This window comes from Elephas maximus, chromosome 16 (genome assembly GCF_024166365.1).
Source record: "Elephas maximus indicus isolate mEleMax1 chromosome 16, mEleMax1 primary haplotype, whole genome shotgun sequence".
Classification (NCBI taxonomy): Eukaryota; Metazoa; Chordata; class Mammalia; order Proboscidea; family Elephantidae; genus Elephas; species Elephas maximus.
This window is the reverse complement of record NC_064834.1, coordinates 20,008,713-20,035,392: the sequence shown is the minus strand read 5'-3', so window position 1 is coordinate 20,035,392 and position 26,680 is coordinate 20,008,713. Positions and strand designations below refer to the sequence as shown.

The 26,680-nt window shown below is 37.5% G+C and overlaps 1 protein-coding gene across 1 annotated transcript in view; it reads right to left on the bottom strand.

Annotated features, from left to right (window-relative positions):
- The window catches only part of DNAJC12 (DnaJ heat shock protein family (Hsp40) member C12), a 34,608-nt gene extending 8,155 nt beyond the window's left edge, over positions 1–26,453 (bottom strand). The window contains exons 1-3 of the mRNA XM_049856016.1: positions 26,205–26,453; positions 18,285–18,363; positions 10,471–10,610 (exon numbers count right to left, since the gene is read on the bottom strand). Of these exons, the coding sequence (XP_049711973.1) occupies positions 10,471–10,610; positions 18,285–18,363; positions 26,205–26,282 (297 nt within the window). The 5' untranslated portion in view covers positions 26,283–26,453. The remainder of the gene's footprint in view (positions 1–10,470; positions 10,611–18,284; positions 18,364–26,204) is intronic.
- Positions 26,454–26,680: the final 227 nt, after the last annotated feature.

Sequence of the window (26,680 nt, the reverse complement as noted above, 5' to 3'; positions counted from 1 at the left end):
ATAAATTATTAAGAGCAAAAATGGAAACTTTAGAGTGGAGAAACCTGGCGGACATACTACCTCAGCTGCCTGATCAAAGTTAACATCACCAATAATGAGACTGGCATCATACACCTCCCGGTGTGATGCACTGAGAAGAACACAACATCACTTCAGAAGTATTCTTGCCCAAAGAAGATAATCTCAATCTAATCATAAGGAAATATTAGGCTTAAATTGAGGGACATTTCTACAAAACAACTGAACTCCTTAAAAATGGCAATGTCTTAACTGGACTGGCTGAGACTAGAGGACTCCAAGAGACTATCGCCCTGAGATACTCCATATACCTTGAACCAAAACTATCCCCTGAGGTCATCTTTTAGCTAAATTACAGACTGGCTCATAAAATAAAGAATATTACCAGTGAGTACTGCACACCTTTAAAAAATCATCTATATGAGTCCAAAAAAAAAAAAAAAATATGAGTCCAAGTGGTCATCAATTACTCTAAAGTAAAGATGAAAGGGTAAGGGGACAGGGAAACCAGATTACTGGAAATGAAACAATCAGAATGGAATGAATGATAATGTTAACACATCGTGAAAAATGCAACCAATGTCACTGAACGATCTGTGTAGTAATTGTTAAACGGGAGCCTAATATGCTATGTAAACTTTCACCAAAATATCATTTAAAAAAAAAACTTCTTTACAGCCTTGGAAATCCCATGGGGCAGTTTAAAAACAAAAAAGGCAATGTCGTAAAAGACATAGGAAGACTAATGAACTTCTCCAGATTAAAGTAATCTAAGAAGTCATGACAACTAAATATAATTCATAATTCTGAACTGGATCCAGAATGAGGGAGGCGGAATGCCATAAATGACATTATAGGGACAATTGGCAAAAACTGAGTATGAATTGCTTATTAGATAATAGTATGGAATCAATGCTGGATTTCCTAGATTTGAAAATTATAGAGTGTTTATGGAAGAGAATACCTTTGTTCTTAGAAAATAAAGGTGTAAAGTGACAAAGAAACTCTCAAATGGTGTAAGAGAAAAGTTAACATGCACACATGATGACAAGGGCGTGATAAACAAAATGTGGTGAAATGCAACAAGCGGTGGTAAATCTGGGTCAAGGGTATTTAGGTATTTTTTATACTATTCTTGCAATTTGTTTGGGAGGAGTTTGAAATTATTTCAAAGTAAAGAATAAATAAATACAGCACATATCAGCATGTCAGCTCTAAAAACAAACTATCTGAGTATTAAAGAATTAAGAGAGAATTTTGGGAATATTCAAGAAGTAATCAAGTTTTTTTTTTTGCAAAAATTATTCTCTGATCATCTTGCTGTGAAAGTAAACATGAAGGAAGGATGAGATAATGTGCTACTTGTCAAAAAACTACACCAAAAAACACCGCAATCAATGGTTGGATATATTCTTTGTTCATGCTATGAATTAGCGTATGGTTGCAATTGTAACCTACATTTTGTGAAACATAATATAAAGTAAATGTATTGTCATAAAAACTAGTTTCCTTTTTCAAGGTAAACTAGCACTCAAATTTTTTTTTCACAATTTACTATATGAAATATTTGACCTAATTTTAAGATGATTCATTTTAGGTGAGTTTTTTAAATATAGCTATCCTCAGATAATAAAAACTTTACAAGTATCTTTCCATTTATGTTTCTTAGAAAAGGATAATGTATACGTGTACACTGTATGGAAATTTTCTGGAAGGAATCACAAGAAACTATAATGGAGACAATTTCTGGGAGAGGAGGATACACCTGGGGTTTGGAATCTGGATAGACTCACTTTTCATTATAAATCCGATTGAGAGAGGAGAGGAAAATTTTTTTAAGCAATCGTTCTATTGTATTTTTAACTTAGAATCTTTTAAAAAAATTAAAGACCATATATTAACAGTGTTGGGCATGTGCCCATTGACTTCTGGTAAACTTTTATACTTCTAGGTAAAAATGGGAGCCCAAACTCTTGAAAAAGCACTCCCTAAACACCTGGTATCCTATAATTGTGTCCGATATGCTTGGCAGGGGTCCTTCATCCAGTGATTTAATTACATAATTTATATAAATAGCTCTGGCTGTCTGTGATAAAATGGGACGTGAGAGAGAGATCAAATACGTACCTTCAAAACAAAAGTTTGTTAGGTCAGAACTTAGGAACAAAGAGACTTACTTTTCACCATATACTCTTTTGTACAGTTTTAATTTTGTGTCTTGCCTATACATTACCTATTAAAAAATTTAAAAGTGGATGAATGGATGTGTGGATGGGTGGATGGGTGGATGGATGGATGGATGGATGGATACAAAGTGGGAAAGAAAGATTAAGCTTTTGGTGTGTCAAGAATATTTCAAGTAGAATAATTAGCTCTGGAATCAACCAAAATAATGAACATATACATTTCTTGAAAACTCATCTAGATATTGTGGGAAGCTATTCCCGAGGCAAGGAGCTCTGGGGCACAACGGTTAAGCACGCGGCTCCAAACCAAAAGGTAGGGGGTTCTAACCCACGAGTGGTTATGAGGGAGAAAAGACCTGGAGATCTGCTCTAGTAAGGTTACAGCCCAGGAAACCCTGTGGGCCAGTTCTACTCTGTCCTATAGGGTTGCTATGAGTCAGAATCCACTCGATGGCACACAACAACAACATTCCTGAGGCTCTACTCAACAGTGACACAGCACCTCTGTTACTCAAAATGCCAAGAAAAATGACAAGTTACTCATTTGGGGACGTTTAAAACCTAGAATAAACTATTCTTCTGATATCTGAAATATCGTTTTCTTGAGCTACAAAAAAAAGACAGGAAAAAAAACAGAGATTAAAAAGCAAAGAAAAACCAGAATAAAACATTGATTTTCTGAAGTTCAAAGCGTATTGAACAAGCTCAAACATTGTGACATCTGAAAACGGTGCCAGGGACAAGGGAAGAGGCTGCCGTCTCTGTTCACATGTGCTCTGCGACAGAAAGGATATCTTGCTTCTCATCTGCGGCTCACTTCTTTCCTGGAAGTCTCAGCTGTCTTACAATTCTAGGGCTGCCAACTCTTGCCTGAGGGCGCCACTTTATTTACCAGTTTAAACAAAGCAGCATAAAGAGAAGGAGGCTGAACATCGCCGGTAAGTGACAGTGACAACCAGTGGGGGAAGGGGTGTTTATCAACATCTTAAATAGCTTAAAAGCGACCCCAAAGCTCCTTACCCCCCTCTCTTGGCAGCATTCGCGCTGGCCTCACAAGCTGAGGCCATGAGAAACAACTTGCCAAGGAGAAAGAAAATTGCAAAGGGTGAAAAATTGTCTTAGAATCCTTTAAATAAACTACTCATGACAACTTTCTACAAAAATGGGGGGTAAAAATGGTATGATGTTAATGAATAATGACCACAATGGTCACAAGATGCATGATCTCAGCAACTATACTGATAGATACATTCAATAAAGACATGTAAGTATATATGTAAATTGTTTGTTGCCATGGAGTCTATTCCAACTCATAGCAACCCCATGTGTGCAGAGTAGGGTTTTCAAGGCTGTGACCTTTGGGAAGCAGACTGCGAGTCCTGTCTTCCGACGCACTTCTGGGTGGGTTCAAACTGCCAACCTTTCAGCTAAGAGTCGAGTGCTGAACTATTTGGGCCACCCAGGAACTCCATATATACATAAAATAGATACAGATAGCCCAGACAGATAGCCCTACCTGTCATCTAAAAACCACAGATAGAGTCAAGCCCTCTGCCCTAATCCAATCAGGAAACTCACTTATTCCCACTTTCATCCTCTCTCTCCCCTGAATCCTCTTCCTCAAATATAACCAATCAACAGGCTAGTCAACCCAATCGCCTCCAGGATTCAAAAACCACCCCTATAACACAATCACTGCCCCCATTCAATATAGCCAGCACTCACACTAACAAATGAAGAGAAAAAAATTGGAAGAAAATGCATCACAATGTTAACTGGTTATTTATGCATGGCACAATTATAGTTTTTTACGTTTTTTTTTTTTTTTTCATTTTCTAAATTTTCCATGACAATATTATACATACATACAATTGGAAAAATTAGATATGGTTATGGTTGCAAAATATATAAGGGGCAAGCTTCTGGGGTGCCAGTTGGTTTGATTCAAGTTTTTTTCATGCATATAGACTTCCTCTAAGGAGAGGAAAAGATGTTAGGAAAGGTTGGTGGAAAACAGAGCATAAAAAATTCAAGAATCCAGAGCCCAGAGAGCTGAAAATGTAAACTCTTAGGTGGCACAAGTCAGCTAGGTGGACTGTACATGACATATTGACCTCTGTGCCTCAGTTCTTCTCTCTTGGAATAAAAGTGCCTACGGTCTGCCATAGAAGCCCTGGTGGTGCAGTGGTCAAGCACCAGGTTGAAGGTTTGAACCCACCGAGTACTCTCCGAGGGAAAGATGTGGCAGTCTCCTTCCATAAAGATTTACCGCCTTGGAAACCCTATGGGGTAGTTCTACTCTGTCTTACAGGGTCACTATGAGTCGGAAGTGTCTCAGCAGCAATGGGTTTACAGTCTGCCTTAGACATGTGGTAAGGATTAACAACTCACCTACAATAAAAATTTTGAAAGCCTCTGTGAAAAGATATTCTGAGATTGTGGTCTTACTCATCCAACCCCTTTATAAGTGAACCAGAATAAAGTATTTTATTATTAGACCTCCTATCTGCGATCCCTATTAAAGAAATTGTTCTTGTTGCTTTTAGTTGCCAGGCGAGTCAATTCCAACTCATGATGACTCCATGTGTTCCGAGTAGAACTGCTCCATAGGAGTTCAAGGCTGTGACCTTTCAGAAGCAGGTTGCCAGGCCTGTTGCCCGAGGTGCCTCTGGACGGGATTGAACTGCCAGCCTTTCAGCTAAGGTAGTCGAGCACTTAACCGTTTGCCCCATGAGCAAGGGAAAAACCTAAACTGTATCTATCTTTGGAAGCCCTGGTGGCACAATGGTTAAGAGCTTGGTTGCTAACCGAAAGGTCAGCAGTTCAAATCCACCAGCCGCTCCTTGGAAACTCTGTAGGGCAGTTCTACTCTGTCCTATAGGGTAGTTATGAGTTGAAATCAACTGCACAGGAACAGGCTTGTTTGTTTTTAAATCTGTCCTTGTATACAGGTGCCTGTCATGCTCTGTGGTTCCATCAGATGGCTCACATAGGAGAGGTGCTAAGCAGCCTGGTCTGCAACCTGCAAATCACTCACTTCTGCATTCACAGAACATATTTCCTAGCTCCACCTGAGTACTGGTTGCACAGAACACTTAACATCAAGCAATCTAGTCCATGGTAAGAATGACTCATTTCTATTGAATGAATGTCAATAAAAACAGCAAATGATAGAAGTTTATAGAGACTAAAAGGGAAACGAGGAAGGAAAGAGTCCTTGTAGCAAAATAATGAACTTCCCAAGACAGAAAATCAGTAGAGAGTGAACTATGCTAACCAGACACCTAGCCCAGGTTCAAAGACCACTGATCCCATGGGCTATAAAATTGGTGTGTCTGTATTCTGCCTACTCGGAAAACTTGTTTACCATCTTTCTTTGAGGGTTTTTTTTCCCCTTGAAAGCCATTTTCTTAAATTCTGGACCTTGGTCAGCATTGGGATAAAGAAAATCGTGTCTATATGCCAATAAACATTGGGACACTTGAAAAAAACATCAGTCAACTCAGATGAGCCACGATCAGCTGAACTACTACATAGAATTGACTGGTTATTTTTATCCTGGATCTCTGTGAATTTTTTACTTGCCTGGTGATTTCTGACTCGCTTTTGGATAATATCCAATTGGGACAGATTGCCTTTTGCACAGGTCCAGAAGGTGTTGAATTACACACTGTTTTCCATCTGGCCAGGGAAACTGTGGCCACGCAGGCATAGTAGAAGCTTCCTCGGTAATCACTGGCAAACTGGACACAACCCAAGGATGTCTTGCCCAGTCCAGGAACCCAGAAACAAACAATAGACAGGCAGGTCCACACAGGGGTAGCTGGCAGCACCAACAAGCCCTCCCAGAAGCAATCAATTTGCCAACTATATTAACTGTTTTTAAAATGTATAGCAATTGATGTGGCATAGGACAGTTTTAACAATTTATAAGAACTGTTTTCAACATTTGATTTTGGCTGTGGTTTTGTTGCAACCATTTTCCTCCAGCCATCCTAAACCCTTTCTGCCATGTATTTTGGAGCTAGAGGGAGAGTCTTCCAGGCCCTGGATCCCTTGGGATAAAGCCATTTAGAATGACCATGATGAATTTCTTTAAGATTCTTTGTGCTTGAAAGGTCTCTGTTTTTAAGTAACTTATCCCAGGATCTCAAAGGCCATGGATGCTGAAACCCTTACCTTATACCCTTTTGTTTAAACCAGTACCAAGTGTCCAAATTTAAATTTCCAACCTATTCACCAAACTGGAGGAATTTTTCAAATATTTTTACAAAGTAAACTAACGGGGAAAAAAAAAACCCAAACCCATTGCTGTTGAGTCAATTCCGACTCATAGTGACCCTAAAGGACAGAGTAGAGGAGGAACTTCTAAAAAGAAATAGCCAGTAAAGTGACAGAGCATTGGTGTGGGAACAAATATCAGTTACAGTTTCATCACTCATGCATGACAGAAATGTCACCTCCAAAGCCGAGGCTCAGTTGAGGAGTTCTCCCAAAGGAGACTACCTGCAAATTGATCCTGTATGTAGCGCTGCGAAAGCTCACTGTGAATTTTCCTGCCTTGAATGTGATGGAACTAACAATGCTTCCAACCAATGCTTTTCCTCCCAGAGGAATTATTTGAAAAAAAAAAAAGGTAATCCCCTCGACTCCTACTCATGGCAACTTCACGTGTGAGTGGAACTGTGCTCCACAGGGTTTTCAATGGCTGATTTTTCAGAAGTAGATCACCAGATCTTTCTTTCAACGCACCTCTGGGTAGACTCGAACCACTAATCTTTCAGTTAGCAGCCCAGCACATTAACTACTTGACCACCCAGAGACTCCAAAGGGATTATGTTGTTGTTATTAGGTGCCATTGAGTTGATTTCGACTCACAGCAACCCTACTTGACACAGCATAACTGCCCCATAGGGTTTTCCAGGCTGCAATCGTTATGGGAGCAGATCGCCAGGTCTTTTTCCTACGGAGCCACTGGGTGGGTTCAAACTGCCAACCTTTCAGTTGGCAACTAAGTGATTAACCGTTGCACCACCAGGGCTCCTTAGAGGGATTATACTGCAAAAACGAAAAGGAGAAATACAGCATTGATGATGTGAAGGGTAGGGATTTTATCAGATTTAACTGTCTATAAACATGTGGGGCAAGTGAGCATGCAGGTATGTTTCAGATAAATGTCACCTGCAATTCAAATCCTAAAGTTATATTTATTTTACTGTCAGAATGGCACATGTAAAATACCTAACCCAAATATTCTCAGAATGGTCTTTATCTACAGAGAAGGATAAACAATGATCTATTAGGTGATGAACAATAGTAGATAAAATTGTTATTAATTTATCTCAAGTAGTGAATGCAAAAGAATGAAGTGATTAAATAAATGCACACAGAAAGTAACAATATGTTGTACACACAGAAAAAAAAATTCTTTGATAGCTACCAGGGAAGGAAGGGAGATGGAAGGTAAATTAGTAAATAAATAGAAGACACATGGTTATACTGGTGAATGGAAAGGCAATACACTATATAGGGGTCAGTACAACCAGACAAAGGCAAAGGAAGACACCGAAAGGAACATAAGAACAAAGGGCAACTACAGCAATTACTATAACATAGACAATCCTGCAACAATAGTATTAACAAACAGTACACAGGTAGATAAAGGTATGCTAAAAAGGCATGAGACGGTGTAAGGGAGGGGACCCACCTGCAGATAATAGGTTAGGTTGTAGGGATCTCTACACACGTATTTGTAGACACAAGAGGCACAGTCATGGAAACTTCTTATGCACAAAAAACAGCTCCCAGGATGAACATACTAGGCTTGAAGGCTAAGGACCATAGACTCAGGGGACGTCTACGTCAATTGGCATAACACAGCACATAAAAACAATGTTCTACATCCTACGTTGGAGATAGGTGTCTGAGGTCTTAAAAGCTCATAAGCAGCCATCTGAAATGCTAGTGGTCTGTTCCTCTCAGGAGTAAAGAATAGTGAAGAAAACCAAAGATTCAAGGGAGCAATTAGTCCAAAGGACTAATGGACCGTACACACTACGACCTACATGACCCCGAAACCCAAAGTATAGATGGTGCCCAGCTACCACTGGACCACTCTGACTATATCACAATAGAGGGTGCTGGACAGAGCAGGAGAAAAATTTAGAACAAAAAATCAAATTCATAAAAAAAAAAAAAAGACTAGATTTACTGGCCTGATAGAGACTAGAGGAACCCCCAAGACTATGGCCCTAAGGCACCACTCTGACTTGAAACTGCAGCCATTTCTGGAAACCACCTTTGAGCCAAGCAACAGACAGGGCTATAAAATAAGCAATAACACTCAAAAAGAATGTGCTCCATAGAATAAACAATTATACGAGACCAAAAGGGCAACATTTGCCCAAAAGTAAAGATAAGAAGGCAGAAAAGGGTAGAAAAACTAGACGAAAGGGAACAGGGAACACAGGGCGGAAATGAGGAGAGTGTTGACACAGTGTGACGATTACAACCAGTGTCATGGAACACTTTTGTGTACAATTTGTTGAATGAGAAACTAATTTGCTCTGTAAACTTTCACCTAAACCACAATAAAATATTTTTTAAAAATGTTATAGAGACATGTGAAGCTTTCACTGTGCAGAAATCACAGTAGGCACAGAACAGAAAGGAATAAGGAAAATTATGGAATATCTATCCAATGAGGTACAAAACATGCGAAACTTGGTATAGGGGAGTCAAAGACCACTAAGGAAAGGAAACAAAAGCAGGTCAGAAACAATAAGATTTAGCCCAAACAAAACTATGTGAGAAAAAAAATCACTGCTGATTTAAAGCAGAAAGACAAGCATCTCTTCATTTTTGTACTACAAATAAAAATAAATCCAAAACCAAATGCTAGCCCAGCACACTACTTCCACTTTGCTGATAAGATAAATGATGCGGCCAGTAAGATTTAGAATGTAAGTATTTTAAGACCTCGAACAAGTCATAGTTAAGCTAAATTCAAAACAGAAATGATGTGACTGGAGACAGGAAATTAGTATTTAGTAGAAAGACGTTGGCAATAGAAATCAGAACAGGGATTTGGAGAAGAGTGTTTGGAAAATCTATAGCTAACTTGACATTAGCTGTTAAAAATTAAGTGACAGAGTTGAGCAGATCATCAGGAAAAATGACATATTAATCAAAAAGGCATTAGAATAGCAAGGATCACTAATTTAGTTGCAGTCATAGTGTGTCATGCTTCGGAGAATGGAAATACACTCATGCAGAGGTTCTGGAACAGAACAATGCTTATTCAGTCAATGTCAACAAGGAATTTTCAGTACACACAATGGAAAAGGAAAAAAAATCCACTTTTGAGTATGTAAAGTCATTATTTTTAGAAAGATTTCCTCTTGCTTTTTTTTCTGTATATGTGTGCGCATATATACAATAATCATATGGTTAGTCTCACACAAAGAATTAACCCCCTTTAAACAAATACATATGAATATATTCTTCATTCCCAAATGAGATGAAAGAAAATTATTTTAGGTACAGTGGCTTTAATCGTATACTTTGAAAGTTTTGCATTGCTCTTCCTTATTTCTTCAAAGGCCCTCCCTCCCTGCCTCCTACACACCTTTTATTGGTGAAAAAATAATTTGCTCAAGTCTTCTTAAAATAGAAACTGTTAAGAAGAAAATCTAAATTAAAAAAAACTACAAACCTGTAGGCCTGTAATTTAAGAGATGTGAGTAACTTTACACAATAAGTCTAACAAATGTCCATGAAAACTTGCCTATAAGGCAACTTCAGTATTCTAAGTCTCATGTCATAAAAGAGTGTTCCTTTGGAAAGAATCTGGGTAATAAATCATGCCTAAGAATGTAGAAACCTCTAAAGTTACATTTTCCATATGAAACACAGAGGAGATAAATATGCAATGGTTCAGAATTCAACAGTACAGTATATGAGCAACTTGAGAAGCACATTTATCAAAATGCATAAAACAGTAAATGATAATGGAAAGGGTCTGTACCGAAATAAACAGCCAAAGCTACTGAAAACTGTGGTCACCGGCTCTTTCGGCATCAATTCACTGCCTTTATGATGGTAAATTTCTCTTCATAAGATTTTGTGGACACTGAGTTATATCCAGGCTTTACCAGCTTCTTGGACTTCTCCCTATTGCCTACTGACCCTTTAAGCTACTACATTTGTCTAACCCCTGGGCTGCCTGAGCTTCACTAATTCCCATTATCACCACAGAGAAACCCACCGTTTTCACTGAGTCACTCAAAGCTTCCCACTGCTGGAAGGGCATTGACACCTGGCTCCTTCGCCAATGGTCATAGCGGGCTCGACTCTCTTCATTTGTCAGAACCTCTTTTGCCTTCTGCAGTTTCTGGAAAGTCTCCACTGGAAGACAAATCAAGAGAAAAACACGTCTCTTCAGGAGGGGTTATTTTAAACTCTAAAACAATCAAACTGCTCTTACCAGAATCATGACTCTGCCATGTGACTGGGCCAGTTTACCTCTTTATGTTTTAGTTTCCTCATTTGCAACATGTACCGTAAGAATAAGCGAGATAATGTATGTGAAGTATCTGGTACACAGCTTATCTACTCCCTTTATTGAGCTCCAGTTATGTGCCAGGTGCTGTGCAGGATACCGGTGACACAGATGTGGACAATACACACGTTCAATTTAGTAGGAGAGACAGACATTGAAAAAACTGCAATTTTGTCTACTAGGAAGAAGTACAGTGCAGCCTTTTCTAGTGGTAATTGTGGAGGGAGGATGGCACAGGGAGTTGGTAGCAACCAGGCAAGACGAACAGTGGAAATGAAAATTCTAAAACAGGAAGCAGCATGGAGAAAGTTAAGGATGCCAACGTGGCTGGAGGACACAGGGCAAAGAGAAAAATAAAGAAGGATAGGACTGCAGAGTAGGGATGGATCTAATCATCCAGGGTCTTAGGGGTCATGCTATGAATTTTGGTCTGTTTTCCTGTTGTAAAAGCAATGGAAAGCCACTGGGAGGTTTGAAGTACAAGGAAGTAGCATGGTAGGTGCTCAATAAATGTTAGCTTTTGTCACTAATCTTTTTTACCAAATGTCATACAATAGAAATCTTTTATGGCCCTGATGGAAACAGTTTCGAAGTCTTTTCTGCCTGTCACTGAAGTTAAAACTTTCTGTAGGGCAGGATATAGATCAATATACAAAAATCAAGTGTATGTTTATATACTACCAATGAACAATCCAAAAATGAAATAAAGAAAAAAGATCCCATTTACAATAGCATCGAAAAGAATAAAATACTTTGGAATAAATGTAACAAAAGAAGTCCAACACTTGTGCATTGAAAATTACAAAAAAGTGCTGAAAAATATTACAGAAGACTTCAATAATAGAAAGACATCCCCTGTTCATGTATCAAAAACTTAATATTGCTAAGATGGCAGTACTCTCCTAAGCAATCAATAGATTCAATGCAATCTCTATGAAAATCTCAGTGGACTTTTTTGCAGAAATTGACAAACCGATCCTACAATTCATACTCAAATGCAAAGGACCCCAAATAACCAAAAGAATCTTGAAAAAGAAGAACAAAGTTAGAGGACTCATACTTCCTGATTTCAAAACTTACTACCAAGTTACACTAATCAAGGCAGTGTGGTACTGGCACAAGAATAGACAGATCAATGAAATAGAATTGAGAGTTCAAAAATAAACACATTTGTCTATGGCCAATTGATTGTTGACAACATCCCAAGACAATTCAATAGAGAGAGAATAGTCTTTTCGACAAATGGTGCTGGGATAACTGGATATTTCATGCAAAAGAATGAAATTGGACCCCCACCTCACACCATATAGAAAAATTAACTCAAAATGGCCTATAGAAATAATGTAAGAGTTAAAACCATAAAACTTTTAGAGGAAAAAAAGAATAAATCTTTGTGACCTTGAATTAGGCAAGGGATCCTTAAACCAAACCAAAAACCCACTGTCGTCAAGTGGATTCCGACTCATAGCAACCCTATAGGACAGAATAGAATTGCCCCATAGGGCTTCCAAGGAGCAGCTGGTGAATTCAAACTGAGGACCTTTTGGTTAGCAGCCAAGCTTTGAACCACTGCGTTACCAGGGTTCCAACGGATCTTTAAAAAAAAAAAAAAATTTTTTTTTTAACGGATCCTTAGATGACACCAAAAGCACAAGCAACAGAAGAAAAAAAATAGACAAATTTATTTATTTTAATTTTATTGGGATTTAGGTGAAAGTTTATACCTCTCGGTTTTCATTCAAAAATCTATATGCATACTATTTTGTAACACTGGTTGCAATCCCCACACTGTGACAGCATTCTCCCTAAGCCTTGAGTTGATTCTGACTCATAGCAACCTTACAGGATAGAGCAGAACTGCCCCATAGGGTTTCCAAGGCTGTAATCTTTATGGAAACAGACTGCCACATCTTTCTCCCACAGAGTAGCTGGTGGGTTCAAACCATCAACCTTCCGGTTAGCAGCCGAGTGCTTAACCACTGTGCCACCAGAGCTCCTTGCTGAACAGTTGGGAAAACAAACAAATAAAAGTATCTACTCATAGCAACTTGGTCTAGTGAGCAATTTTTTCTGTTGCTGACAACAATGTAAACATCCCATTGCATAGATGAGATGTCACTTTTTCCAACAGGAATAATAAAAAGCTCGTTAAGTTACCCCCATGGATGTATTTGCCAGTTACCACTAGCATAGTGGTTGTAAAAATTTACATTTTTATCTGGGAGTCACCTTCCCTTTGCACATTACGGTTGGCTTCACTTTCCAGGGTTCCCAGAACTAAGAAGCCTGCTTAAAATTATTCCGATGTCAGTGTCTCAACAACAGCTGATAAGCTGAAAGCAAAAGAGACCTTGTCTTTCCCTATTATGCGGCCGTTTTCTTGTTCCATTCTCTTCACAACATCTAATAAAAATGACTTTGGGTTTATATTTGTCTTTTAATATATCAGCTAATCAAATGAATCATGCAAGATAAACATTTACCAGTTCTAGAAATAGGGATCTCATTTTACAGGCTACATAAGCAAATGCTGTTGGAACCTTTGACAGACATTCTGATTTAACTCCTAGGTCTACTTTGAAAATACAGAGGTTCCTTTAAGTTCATATTTCACAATAGAATTTGTATTGATGTAGCCACATTTTAAATTTATGCCATTTGCAATTACTTGAGAAATAATCATATTATTATCTGATGCCAGAACATGTTTTGAAAAAAGTCTGGTGGAAAATACACCAACTGTAAATAGTGGTTCTCTGGCAGGGAGAAATTAGAGTAGACTTTCACTTTCCACATTTTTTGTTACTGTTAAATTATTTTCATTCTAAGGGAAAAAGGCAATAAAGGTTTTTTAAAGCAGGAAAACACTGAGATGTTGAAAGATATCGGTTAGCAAGGGACAAAAATCATCTCCCCTTCTTCAAATGTCTAAATGTGTTTGAAATTTGCATATAGCAACAATTATATCATTTCACAGATCCTCAGTCTAGGAGTCCTGGTGGCACAGTGGTTAAGAGCTACAGCTGCTAGCCAAAAGGCTGGCAGTTCGAATCCATCAGCCACTCCTTGGAAATCCTACGGGGCAGTTCTACTCTGTCCTATAGGGTCGCTATAAGTCAGAATCAACTTGAAGGCAACGGATTTGGTTTTTTTTGTTTTAATTTAGTCTAAAACCTCCTTTATTAATGTCAAAGAGGAGTTAATAAAGTATCAGCCTGAAACAGTTACTGTCACATGCAAGAGAATGAAAGGAGATTTTGTGCTCAGTGACACAATAGCGCAACCAGTCCTATTTATGTCAGCCCCACCGAGAGAGAGAAAGGGATTTTTTTAAAGGCCTCGAGACCAAAGCACCAGTTGCCATCCAATGGTAACCCCATGGGGGTCAGAGTAGAACTCTGCTCCACAGGGTTTTCAATGACTGATTTGTTAGAAGTAGACAGCCAGACCTCTCTTCCGAGGTGCCTCTGGGTAGACTCGCAACTCCAACCTCTGAGTTAGTAGTTAAGTATGTTAACCACCTGCACCACCCAGGAACTCATTTAAAGGCCTGAAATTTAGAATTTAGAAAAACATGAAAAAATGATCTAATGGCAATTTACCCAAAAAAAATACTATTCGGTTTTCTTAAATTTTTATCTTGGAGTGGTGCATAAAAGCAAAAAAAGAGAGTCCACTTAAAATCGTAATTGTCAACATCCACTGAGTACTTCCTGCATGCAAGTCACCTCATTTAATCTTCACAGCAGATCTACATAATAAATCTACCTATTTTACCTATGAGAATGCTGAGGTTCAGAGGTTCAGAGAGGTTGCCCAAGATCAACTTACAACCCAGACAGAAAAGTCTGTGCTCGTATCTACTCTTCCAACCTGCTAACAAATCAGCAATTTCAATAGCAAAGGTTGAGACCAAACCAACCTTAGTGGACCAAAATGTATATATACAAATTTAACTTCTCCTCCTACCTACAGCCCTGATGGTGCAGTGGTTAAGCACTTGACTGCCAACCAAAAGGTCAGTGGTTCAAACCCATCAGCCGCTCCACGGGACAAAGATGTGGCAGTCTGCTTCTGTAAAGATTACAGTCTTGGAAACCCCACGAGCAGTTCTACTCTGACCTATAGCATCATTATGAGTTGGAATCGATTTGAAGGCACTCAACAACAACCTGCAGCTCCTCTACAAGCTACACCTTTCACCTTAATGAAATCTGTTTCAAAATCTGTTCATTATATTCTGAATTTCTGTCAAACTAAAATTCAGTATCTGTGGGAATGTTTTATTTTTTTATTAAATAGTTTTATTAGTAACCTTAATCCCACTCCAACTAAGGGGTATGTAAAGAACCACTTACATTTTCAGAAATTCATATCAATACCAAATTGAATAAATGAATGCTTAAATAGGTTTGGAAACAATAATTCTTACCCAAAGGCTGACTCATCTATCAACTGCAAGCCTGACAAGAGATGATATTGATGTCTGTGTACCTTTTCATTTTAAACAATATTTACACAGTCTAGTGTTTCTCTGAACAAGAAGCCTTGAGGTTACCCTTACGTGAAAAACCCCATCACCATGGCAACGAGAATCGGCAATGATTGCACAGTGATTCATCATGTATTCCAACTAGAAATTGTTTCTCAGGGACAGAGGAACAACTCAAAGTCATACTTCCCTGAAAAAGAACCCAGTTAAAGAATAACCTGAGGTGCTGGTTGTTTTTAAGTTTTTATCAAATTTGTATACTTTTATACTAGGGCACCTATCTTAACTCCCAGTTTAGAGAGGTAACTAATAGGTCTCCAAAAGAAATGTTTATACATTCATTCATTCGCAAAATCATTTACACAGAGTTGGTATCCTGTGGCAGGCACTATGCTAGGTGCAGGGTATACCACTGTGAACAAGACAATCAGGGGGTCTGCCTCACTGAGCCTCCAGTATGAATAATAAGCAAATAGCAACAAGGAGACAGTGTGATATACTGTATGCTGCCTGACATACAGGATGCTATGGGCACCTGAAGCACATAGGACTTCCCAGAGGAAGTGATAGCTAAGTTGACACCTGACCCAGAAGCAGGGCCCAGCCAAACAAAGCAAGGCAGGGAGGTGTACAGGCCTCGCGGGGAGTTTCAGGCAGAGAATGCATACATAAAGGTTTGGAGGGCAGAAAGAACAGGGCACATCAGGGGACCAAAGTAGTTCTGCGTGGCTGAAACAGGAGTTGAAGGTGTCTGGTGATGAAGAAAAATCAAGGATGGACAGATAAGGAAGGCCCAACACGAAGGGGCTTGTACCCAAAGGACCAGCAAGGACAAAGGACGAACTATTACTACATGTACAATTATACCATATAGATGACTTACACAGTCATAATATTGAGCAAAAGAAGCCACACACAAAGGAGTACAGACTCTATGATTCCATTTACAGGCAAAACTAATCTATGGTAAGATAAAACATGGGGAAGCATGCTGATTTTGAGACTGAACATGAAAGGGAATCACTGCAGTACCGTGTACGTTCCAGATCTTAACCTGGGTTTAACTGGCTATATATATGCACAATTTTATCCAGCTTACACTTATTATTTATGCACATTACTACAAACACATTACACCTTAGTAAAAAGGGGGGAATAAAATGAGTAAAAGCTAATAGGTAAATATCTAATAAAAGATGATTTCATACCTTAAAAAATCATCCACTTACAAAAATCAAAGGGGTCAATAATTTCTAGAGAAAATTAATAAAAAGATTTAAGACCAAAAAACATATTTTAAAATAGTTTGAGTTTTATCATTTGTGTAATGTGGAACAACTGACAGATCTTAAGCTTAATATTTTTATTATAGGAAAATCACATATATACATACATTGTACAAATACACAAACTATACCCATATAGTAAACATATGAAGAAATGCCTGGGAAGAAAAATCGTCAAATTTAAGTTAGCATTACCTACCCTGAGGATAAAATCAGGGTAGGGACATACAAAGGATCTCAGCTCCACTGGCAAAGTTTTAAGCTGGGTAGTTTGTTAAAGTGTTTTTTACACCTTTTTGTTCATATTTAACCTTTTATATTTTTTTTCATAAATAAAAGAAAGATGACTACAGTGTGAACCAATAAAAGAACTGCTATAGGCATCCAGGCACGAAATAATGGTGACTCAACTACGGTGGTGGCAGTGAGGATGGAGGACATGTGGACTCGCTGGAGAGCTCTTCGGAAGGTAAACCAACAGCATTTGGTCATCAGCCAGATGTGGGGGCTGAAGGAGTGGAAGGAGACTAGGTTTCTTCTTGAGCAACTGAGTGGATGATGGTGCTGTTCACTGAGATGGGGAAACACAGAAAACTGAGCAAGATTTTAGAGGGAATGAGAGGAAAATGGGTCTAGTTTTTGACAGTATGATTTTGGAAAGCTTCCAAATGGAGATTTCCAAAAAGCAGTGGAAACTACAGGTCTGAAGAGATGAGGAGCGAGACCTGGGTTAAGGAAAGATTTGGGAGTCATCAGCAGAGAGCTGGTGATTGAAGCCAACTGAAGAGACTGATTCCAAAGAGACAAGACTCCAGAGAGAAAGTGGGAAGCAAGTCAACAAGAGAGTTTAGGAGGGAGCTCAGGGCAGCCTGCAGTTAAGGGACTGCAGAAGAGTCACACTGGAAGCTCAGAAAAGAGCAGCCCAAGAGGTGGAAGAAAACACTGAGTGTGTGTTCTGGTGGTAGCTAGGAGAAACGAGTGTTACATGAAGGAGGGCACAAACAGTGCCAAATTTTGATGTAAGCTCAGGGAAGATAAAGGCTAAAAACTACTGGATTTGACAGAAAGGAAATCCCTGGTGTCTTTTACAACAGCCACTTCTAAGAAACGTGGAGGAAGAAGTCAGAGTGGGATAAATTGAAAACTGGGGAGAAGGGAAGTATAAACAACAACTGTGGACTTCTTTTTCAAGAAGTCTACTTCTGAAGAGAAGAGAGATAGATGAGGAGCGGAAGGGAGTCAGGTTAAGAAAGGAATTTTTGGTTTGTTTATATTGTTTCAAGATGGAAAAGACATAAACATATGTAAATGATAATAAAGGAAAGAAACAAAAGCATGAATATATTACCATGTTATATATGGACATATTTAGGCCCCACCCAAAATGAAGTAAACACAGCAAGGTTCTCAGCAAGACAACCACCTGCTATAAATATTCTCAATTCATATTAACACTCAATAGCTGGTGAAATGAAGCATGAACTGAACAAATTTTAAACCATGAAGCAGCACATCATAAGAAAAGGAAAACGGTTGTTAAGTGACTGCTATTAAAAAGACCCTACATGTACCTCACAGTCTCTGCCCCTACCCCCACCATCCTAGTACTGCAAAAATACCCTTTAGCACTGAAGGAAAGAATAGGTTTAAGACTCAAAGAAAATGAAGTTACTATCCAATGGTTTTTGGTTCCATAGGCTATTTATTTTCTTGAGAAATAGCCATTGTTATTGAATACTTACCAGCTTTGGAGTTTTCAGGATGCTTGTCAGGATGGCATTCCAGGGCTCTGATCTTAAATTCTGCCAGGATTTGTTCAACCTAAAACAAAAACCAACATGTAAAATAAACGAGTCCAACTTGGCATGAAGGAAGAACCTGGGCAGCAGTCCTCCCCAAAACAGCCATGATCAATCCAAGTTTTTATTTTTATCCTTCTATTTTGACTTTTTGCTCTAGGAAATACTTCCCTCAATAAAGAAATTCAGCAGGCACTCAATAAAAGCTGTTATTCAATTAGTGGTCCTGCCAACAATTTAACGTGCTATTGTATTTAAATGACGGCTGTAGACATCTGTGGGCTCTATATATTTAAATGCCCAAAATGGTCAAATAGTTTTCTTCTATAAAAAACAAAAACTCCTTGCCTTCATGTGGATTCCGACTCATGGCAACCCTCTGTGTTACTGCTCCATAGAGTTTTCTTGGTTATAATCTTTACAGAAGCAGATTGCCATTGGTGCCACTGAGTGGATTCAACTCACCAACTTTTTCAGATTAGCAGCCGAGGCTAAGAATCCCTAAAAAAACGTGTTTACTTTTCAGAGCTCTCCAAATGATGTGTAGCCACTGGTCATTATTCAGGGGTGATGGTTTATAAATTATCCATTACATAGCTCCTTCACCCTGCCTTTTCGCTCTTTTAAATTTTTATTAAGAATTTCACAATTGAAAGAAAAAGGACATAATTCAAACTGGTAGTTTTGTTACATTTAGCAGCTCGGTTAGAGATTTTGACTGGGAAAACAGAAACTCCAACCCAAACTAAGATGAGGTTTGAGAGCTATCTATGATTTGATTTGATTTCACTTTACTTAGTTATCTACTTCGTATTATAATGAATTATTAAGATTTGCCCTTATTGGGGGATGGGAGGGCAGAAGGAGACAGAAGCTGGCTGAAGGGACATGGGAATACAGGATGGAGAGCGGAGTGTGCTGTCTCACAAGAAGGACAGCAACTAGGAGTATATAGCAAGGTGTATGTAAATTTTTGTTTGAGAGACTGAATTGATTTGTAAACTTTCACTTAAAGCACAATAAAAAAATTTTAATTAAAAAAAAAAAAGATTTGCCCTTATTAATCGTGGAGCCCTGGTGGCTCAGTGGGTAAGAGCTCAGCTGCAAACCAGAAAGGCTGGCAGTTTGAATTCGCCCACCACTCCTTGGAAACGGTTCTACTCTGTCTATGGGTAGCTATGAGTCGGAATGGACTAGATGGCAATGGGTTTGGTTTGGTTTTTTATTAATCAGAATTGCAATGACATTTGCAGGAGGCAATAGTGGTTAAGTGGCTCTGGAATATGATTTGGTACTAAATTCCAGTTCAGCTACAGGGCTTTGGGCAAATTACTTAATAACCATGAGCCTTGGTTTCCTGGTCTTTACATTAGATGGATAATAATAAATGTAGAGTACTTATCACAAAGCCTGATCATAGTAATAGTAGCTATTACTGAACATCAGTGGTTAATTAACTTACCAAAAGTCATTCAGCTAGTTACTAAAAAAACTGAGTTGTTTTTGTTTTTTAAACTAAGCAGTCAGACTTCAAAGCCTATCGTCTTAACCACTGTCATATACGACCAAATTCTTCAGGTTTCAGGAGCATTTATCAGGTTCTACATTTATAATCCACTAATTAATGAAAGCAAATTACTTCTTGTTTGAGCAATAAATTCCCGAGCAGCTCAGCTCAATATTAACTTCATAAAATTCACTGAGAGACACACTCCTATGAGTTCCATGTCATCCTTAGTTAATTTTCATAAAAATGTTCTTGACTTTTACAATCAAAGTCAGACTGCTCTGGATATGCACATGTATAAAGCTTCCCAGACGAATAACTCTGTTCTTTTCATTTTTAAGCTTCTCCTGAGAACCCCTTAGAACAATAGAAGGGACAGATTTCCTGTGAAGAACTGTAACTAACTGTGTGTTTGTAATTCCTGGGAAATCCCTTTAACCATCACCACTATAACCTGCTTACATAACAAAGAAAACTGAGAATTAGATTGGCTTCTAAATTTTAAAATATTAAATATTCTATAGTGTCTAAAGAGTCTAGTAGTATGCATTTTTAATTAACAATTAATTTATGAATACTCACACTCTTTGAAAAATTTCCATCCATACAAAGTAAAGTCCCCTTTGCCCCCTGCCCCCAAGATTAAGAGCTTATATCCTTTAAGACTCTTATCTGCACATTTATACACATATGGGGGTTTTATAATTACATAAATGAATGAAATTATACCTATCTATCTAAGGTAAACAGGTTTGGTGGTTTTTTTTTTTTTATATTGTTGTTATTTTTTAATTCATAACACATTAGGAAATATTCTGGTTAGTCCATGGAAACCAATGTGCCAAAACAGTTAATTCTTGGTAGTGCTAATGTGTGATTGTTACTTTCTTCTTTATATTTTCTGTATTTTTCCAATTTGCAAATATTTTTTAAAACACAAGAATAGCCCATATCAGTCGTTCGTTACTTTCCATAGCTTTACTGGCACAAAGTTTATCATAAGCCTCCTATATAAGGCTGGCTCTGGGTAAACTGGTAAAGTGAGTTAGTTTGTCTTGGGCATGTTCTATTTATATTCTGGCTTCCCACCCCATGTGCCCAGTGCCAAATGCAGTCCATGGGCAGCTGAGGCCCTCCATAACAAGGTCCACTGAATCCCACCTTCCTGACCCAACGTCCAGTGGTCTGGAAAATTGCCTATCCTGTCCGCCAGTAAACATACAAAAAATGTCCAACTTTTACTTGTAATCAAATAAATCAAAACATCCCAAGGATGATAATGAACAGTGTTACTGAGGGTGCACAAAAACGAATACTCTCATGCTGTCCTGGTGAGGCTATAACTTGGTGCCAATTTCTGGAAAGCAACTGGGCAATATATGTGAAAAGTTCTTTAATTTTTTCTTATTCTTTGATATAAAAGAATCCCAATCCTAGGAATTTGTACTAAGTAGATATTAAAGGTGGAAAAATAATTTAGCTATAAGAAGGTTCAATGAATACAGTATTATAAATCTGAAACAAAAACCTATGTGTCCAATAATAGAATATTTGTTAAGAGTTAATTGTAATGTAGTCATAGACTGGAACACTTTGCAGGCATTCAAAATCATCTTGTAGAACACTTTTAACAACATGAGAAAATTTATACAACTATATTTCTGTGAGAAAAGGTAAGCTACAAAGCATTATATGTAAAATAAATCCATAATGTTTTACCTCAAAAGGGACTATGTAACATATATCTATTGTTGTGATTAGGTGCCATTCAGTTGATTTCGACTCATAGCGACGCCATGTGACAGAACAGAAATGCCCCATAAGGTTTTCTTGGCTGTAATCTTTACAGAAGCAGATCACCAGGTCTTTCTCCAGCAGATCAACTGGGTGGGATTGAACCATCAACCTTTCAGGTAGCAGCCAAGTGCTTAACCATTTTGTACCACTAGAGCTCCTTAACATATATATATATAGCTGTATATAATAAAATAATGATAATAATAATAGCTAAGATTCATTGAGACTCACTATGTGTCAGGCACTGTTCCAAGCACTTTACATGTAGCATCTCATTTAATCTCCGTAACTCTTTGAGATGGGTACTATTTTTATTCCCATTTTGCAGATTAGGAAGCCAAGGCATGGGAAGGTTAAGTAATTTTCCCAAGGTCATACAGCTAGTAAGTGGCAGAACTAGGATTTAAATCTAAGTAATCTGGCTCCAAAGACATATACAAATAGACATGTAAATATATACATACAAATGCACTTATACATACATACACATACACGGATATGGTACAGATGTATACATAAAAGACATACATATGTCATACTCCAAAATGTTAAGTATTTGGGTTAACATTTTTCTTTGTGTTTTCTTCATACTCCACACTTTCTATCTTGAGTATGAAATGATTTTAGAACTTTAATTTTAAAACTTGAAAATTTCTCTGTCCCCGTTATGGATTGAATTGTGTCCCCCCAAAATGTGTGTCAACTTGACTGGGCCATGATTCCCAACAATGTGTGACCATCCACCATTTTGTCATCTGATGTGATTTTCCTATGTATTGTAAATCCTACCTATGATGTTAATGAGGCAGGACTCAATCTATAAGATTAAAACCCATTGCCATCGAGTCGATTCCGACTCATCGATTAGGCTGCCTTAAATCATTCTCTTTTGAGATACAAAAGAGAGAAGCAAGCAGAGAAATGGGGAACTTCATACCACCAAGAAACAAGAGCCAGGAGAATAGCACATCCTTTGTACCTAGGGTCCCTGCGCTGAGAAGTTCCTCAACCAGGGAAGATTGATGACAATGACCTTCCCCTAGAACCGACAGAAAGAGAAAACCTTCCTCTAAAACTGACACCCTGAATTTGGACTTCTAGCCTCCTAAACTGTGAGAGAATAAATTTCTCTTTGTTAAAGCCATCCACTTGTGGTATTTCTGTTATAGCAGCACTAGAAAACTAAGACAATTACATACAGGAAAAGACATTAGAAGAAAAACTGATGACATTAGAATAAGATCTATAGTAAATCCACCACCACCCAGTGCCGTCGAGTCGGAAGATCTATAGTAGAAGTCAACAAACTCTGGCCCACAGGCCTAACCTAGCCAATAACCTGTTTTTTTAATAAAGTTTTATTGGAACACAGCCATAGCTATTTGTTTGCATCTATGGTTGCTTTCTTGCAAAGGCAAAAGTTGAACAGCGGTGACAGAGACCAAAAGGCCTACAAAGCCTAAAATATTTACTATCTCAGGGACAGGACTGGGATGAAGCAAACTGGGGACCTAAGGGACAAAATTTAAAGAACCACTCACTTGCAGTGTGGTCCAAGTGCAGAAACCTGAGAGTGAGTGCCTCTTTAAATTTTGCATCCTAGGTGTCCCACTTGCCTCACCCTATTCCTGGCCCAGCCTATTGGCTCTTTACAGAAAACATTTGCTAGCCCCTGATTGAGTTAATAAGATTGTACCAACATTAACTTTCTGATTTTGATCATTGTACTACAGTTAGGTACAATGTTAACATTAGGGGAAGCTGGGTGAAGGGTATACAGGGAATCTCTGTCCTGTTTTTGCAACTTTTGTGAAAGTCAAAAATTATTTCAACTAAAAAATAATTTCAAAATAAAAAGCACATGAGCTACAGGATATGATAAATTTACCAAGTTCTAAATAAACAGTATCACCATGAAGCCAAAACCACCACCATAACTACAACAAAGTGAGAGCTGGAAAAAAATGGATGTTTCCATTTATCTGGGTTTGTGTTCAGTTTTCAAGCCCAAAATATTTACATGAAGTTTTCTTATCATTACTACTGAAGTAGTGACCAAGCATTAAAAAATCAAATAATATCCATACAACGGAAGATTATACCTTAGCCTCCTAGTGCATGGCATATGCATCAATAAGGACTTCAGAGGGTTTTGTAGCCTTTTGTGTGCAATCTGATACAGGGAGAAAAAGCTGTGTGACTTCAGATCAAGCTTTGGTAAATTATTTTGAAATGGGGAGTATGTTGTTTTCTACTCAATAGCATGGAAATCCTCCCATGATTTATGTATGCCATGTACATAAAGTAGGAAATTTGTCTCATTCCTTATACCCATGATGGTATTTTCAATTCGTGAAGGGTGATTTTTTTTAAAGCCTCTAAGAAGAAAAATTTTTAGAATTAGTATACTAGAGCCATTAGAAAATATGCGATTTTAATTTGAATTTAATTAATTTTCAAGGCAAGCTTTAAGTTGCAGAACTTCACACCAAAACAAAAGTATTATGTGGGCATCTCAATTCTAATGTTATAAGTAGAACTAAAATATTGAGTTGCTTTGAAGTTATAACTGTTAAATCACTTATAAGTATGAAGAGTTTCAGTGAATTTTACAGCATCAAATCAAGGGATATTTGAAGTAAAGTAAAATACAATATCCTCCCAAACATGTCTTCAAACACAAATTGAGAAAACGAAATGTCACATTACATAGCATTAAAATATTCTAAATGGGAAGGATACACAGAAAAAGGAGGGAATGAAACACACAAAAAGGAGTGCCAAAATTGCAGAAATCACTTCATTTTAAATAAAGAATTTTTATCAAGGCATGCCACGCCACTGACAGAATCAGTAATGTGTCCAGAAAAAAAAAAGCAATACTGAGACAATGCTTTTATTTTCCTTTCAATATATGCCACAGTGTATTCAGAGAAGTATAACCATAATTGTAACCATGAAATGACACTGTTATAAACATTATAAATAAACAATGAGATCATTTTTGTGAGTCTATCCATAACTAATCCTACTTCTTTGTAGACTGAAAAGACAACAACCTAGCTAAAAAAGATTGACTAAATGGGTCAAGAAATTTATTATGAGAAGATAACAACCTTAACTTTACAACATATCATCACAGTATTTTTAAAAAATCCAAATCATGAAACTTATGAAGTTAAATTATTTTCCTCTAATTTTAAATAGTTCCATTAAAAATATTTGGCAATAGTATAACCCAAAGTGTGAATAATACATATGTTAAAAACAGTAATAACCTACCTCAACTCTATAAGCTAATCACCATCAAAGTAAATAAGAGTAACATTTTATTCTAGAGGAGAAATGTGCAGCTAAAAGAGGATTAGAACCTGTTCTAGGTTTTTGTTTTTTGCTTTTTTGAACTTTAACGTATCTAAGATACCTTCCTCAGCATGGTGAAGACTGATAGAAATTTTAATCCTTTGTGTCCAAGATCACAACCCATTTTCAAAAGAAAACTAAGTTTCATTACTAAACTCCTGCCTTTTTGAAACAAGGGCAACTATAAAAATATTCTGCTTTTAAATATTAATGTTAATAATTATGTTTTAATAATGACAAAACATAAAATAAGACATTTAACAATCAAATATTAGTCCTTGTATTTCATATCCATTTCAGCAGTATTGAAAACACTGGAAATAAATTAAACATTTAATAATAAGAGAATTATTCAATTGTGGTACAACAGTAAAATGAAACATTATGCAACCATTAAAATGTGTATGGAGAATATTTAATAGCATGGAGAAATCCTTGTTACAATGTTAATGGGTAAAAAAGCAGGAATCAAGAGTGTATACAATATGCTCCCAAACATCCCTTTAAAATATATATAGGCAGAAAGATAGAGATCAATATGTCAAAATATTAATAATGTTACCCTTGGGTGGTAGGATTACACTTTTCTACAAACTTTGTAATTGCTTGAGGGGGGACTTTTTAAAAAATCATTCTTTTATAGATAAAGTGAACAATCACAAGTTCTCAAACTTGTTTTCTTTCAGAAGCCACACTTTTAAGAAGTAATTTCTGTCACACAAATTGAGATATTAACATAAAAAGGATGTTTCTTGGCTCGTGATTTAACTGTTCACATAAAAGTACATATTTTAATAAAACATTTTTAAATCACTACCTACTAGAAAATTATATTTCATCTTAATTATAGTATGAATTGCCAAAATAAAATAAAGCCTTTGTATACCAAGGAACACAGCAACAACAATTACAATAAAATTTCAAAGGTGTATTCTTAGTATATTGGCAAATAGTGTCTATGGCCATGTGCCAGAATACACATATTTAATCAGAAGCTTCCATAAAACTTCAACAGGACACTATTCAAGTAAAGTCCCACCACACATTTAAATCCTTAACTTTCTCTGAGCCAAAAGTACTTGAAAATAATACAAGATTGGGTTCTTAGGCAACGGAATTAAAAATTCAAAGTTTAAACCTTAAATAAAAACTTGAAATGCTGTTGGGAAAAAGAACGGCATTTACCACTGTCTTACCGAAGACAGTTCATCGCATCCCAGTAACGTGTAGTAATCTTCATTATTTTCCGAACTGTAATTCAGTATTGCGTCCATTGAGACGATTAACTCAGCTTTTCCTCCCTCTGAAACAAGAAGCACAATGAGCTGCGAATTAACAGAAAAAGCCTCTTTAAATCTGATTGCAGGTTGAGCTGCACGTTCCAAACGGCAATAAGCAGATTTAAGGCTGGCCAGAGTCAATACAGCCAGACGTCATCCTAAACCTTTGCAAACGTTACCTTTCATTGGTTGTTTACAGAGGGGAAAAGAATAGCCCACGTGCCTAACTTGCAGCGCTGCCTGGGATATGTAGTTCGAGTTTACTTAAGCAGTGCAAACGAACCATTTCTCTTGCGAGTTAATAAAGAATGATTCTCCTTTTTTTGGCGGGGGGGGTAGTAATTTTCATTCTTTTCTGTGTTTTTGTGTGCACTTTACATGAAAGTTTACAG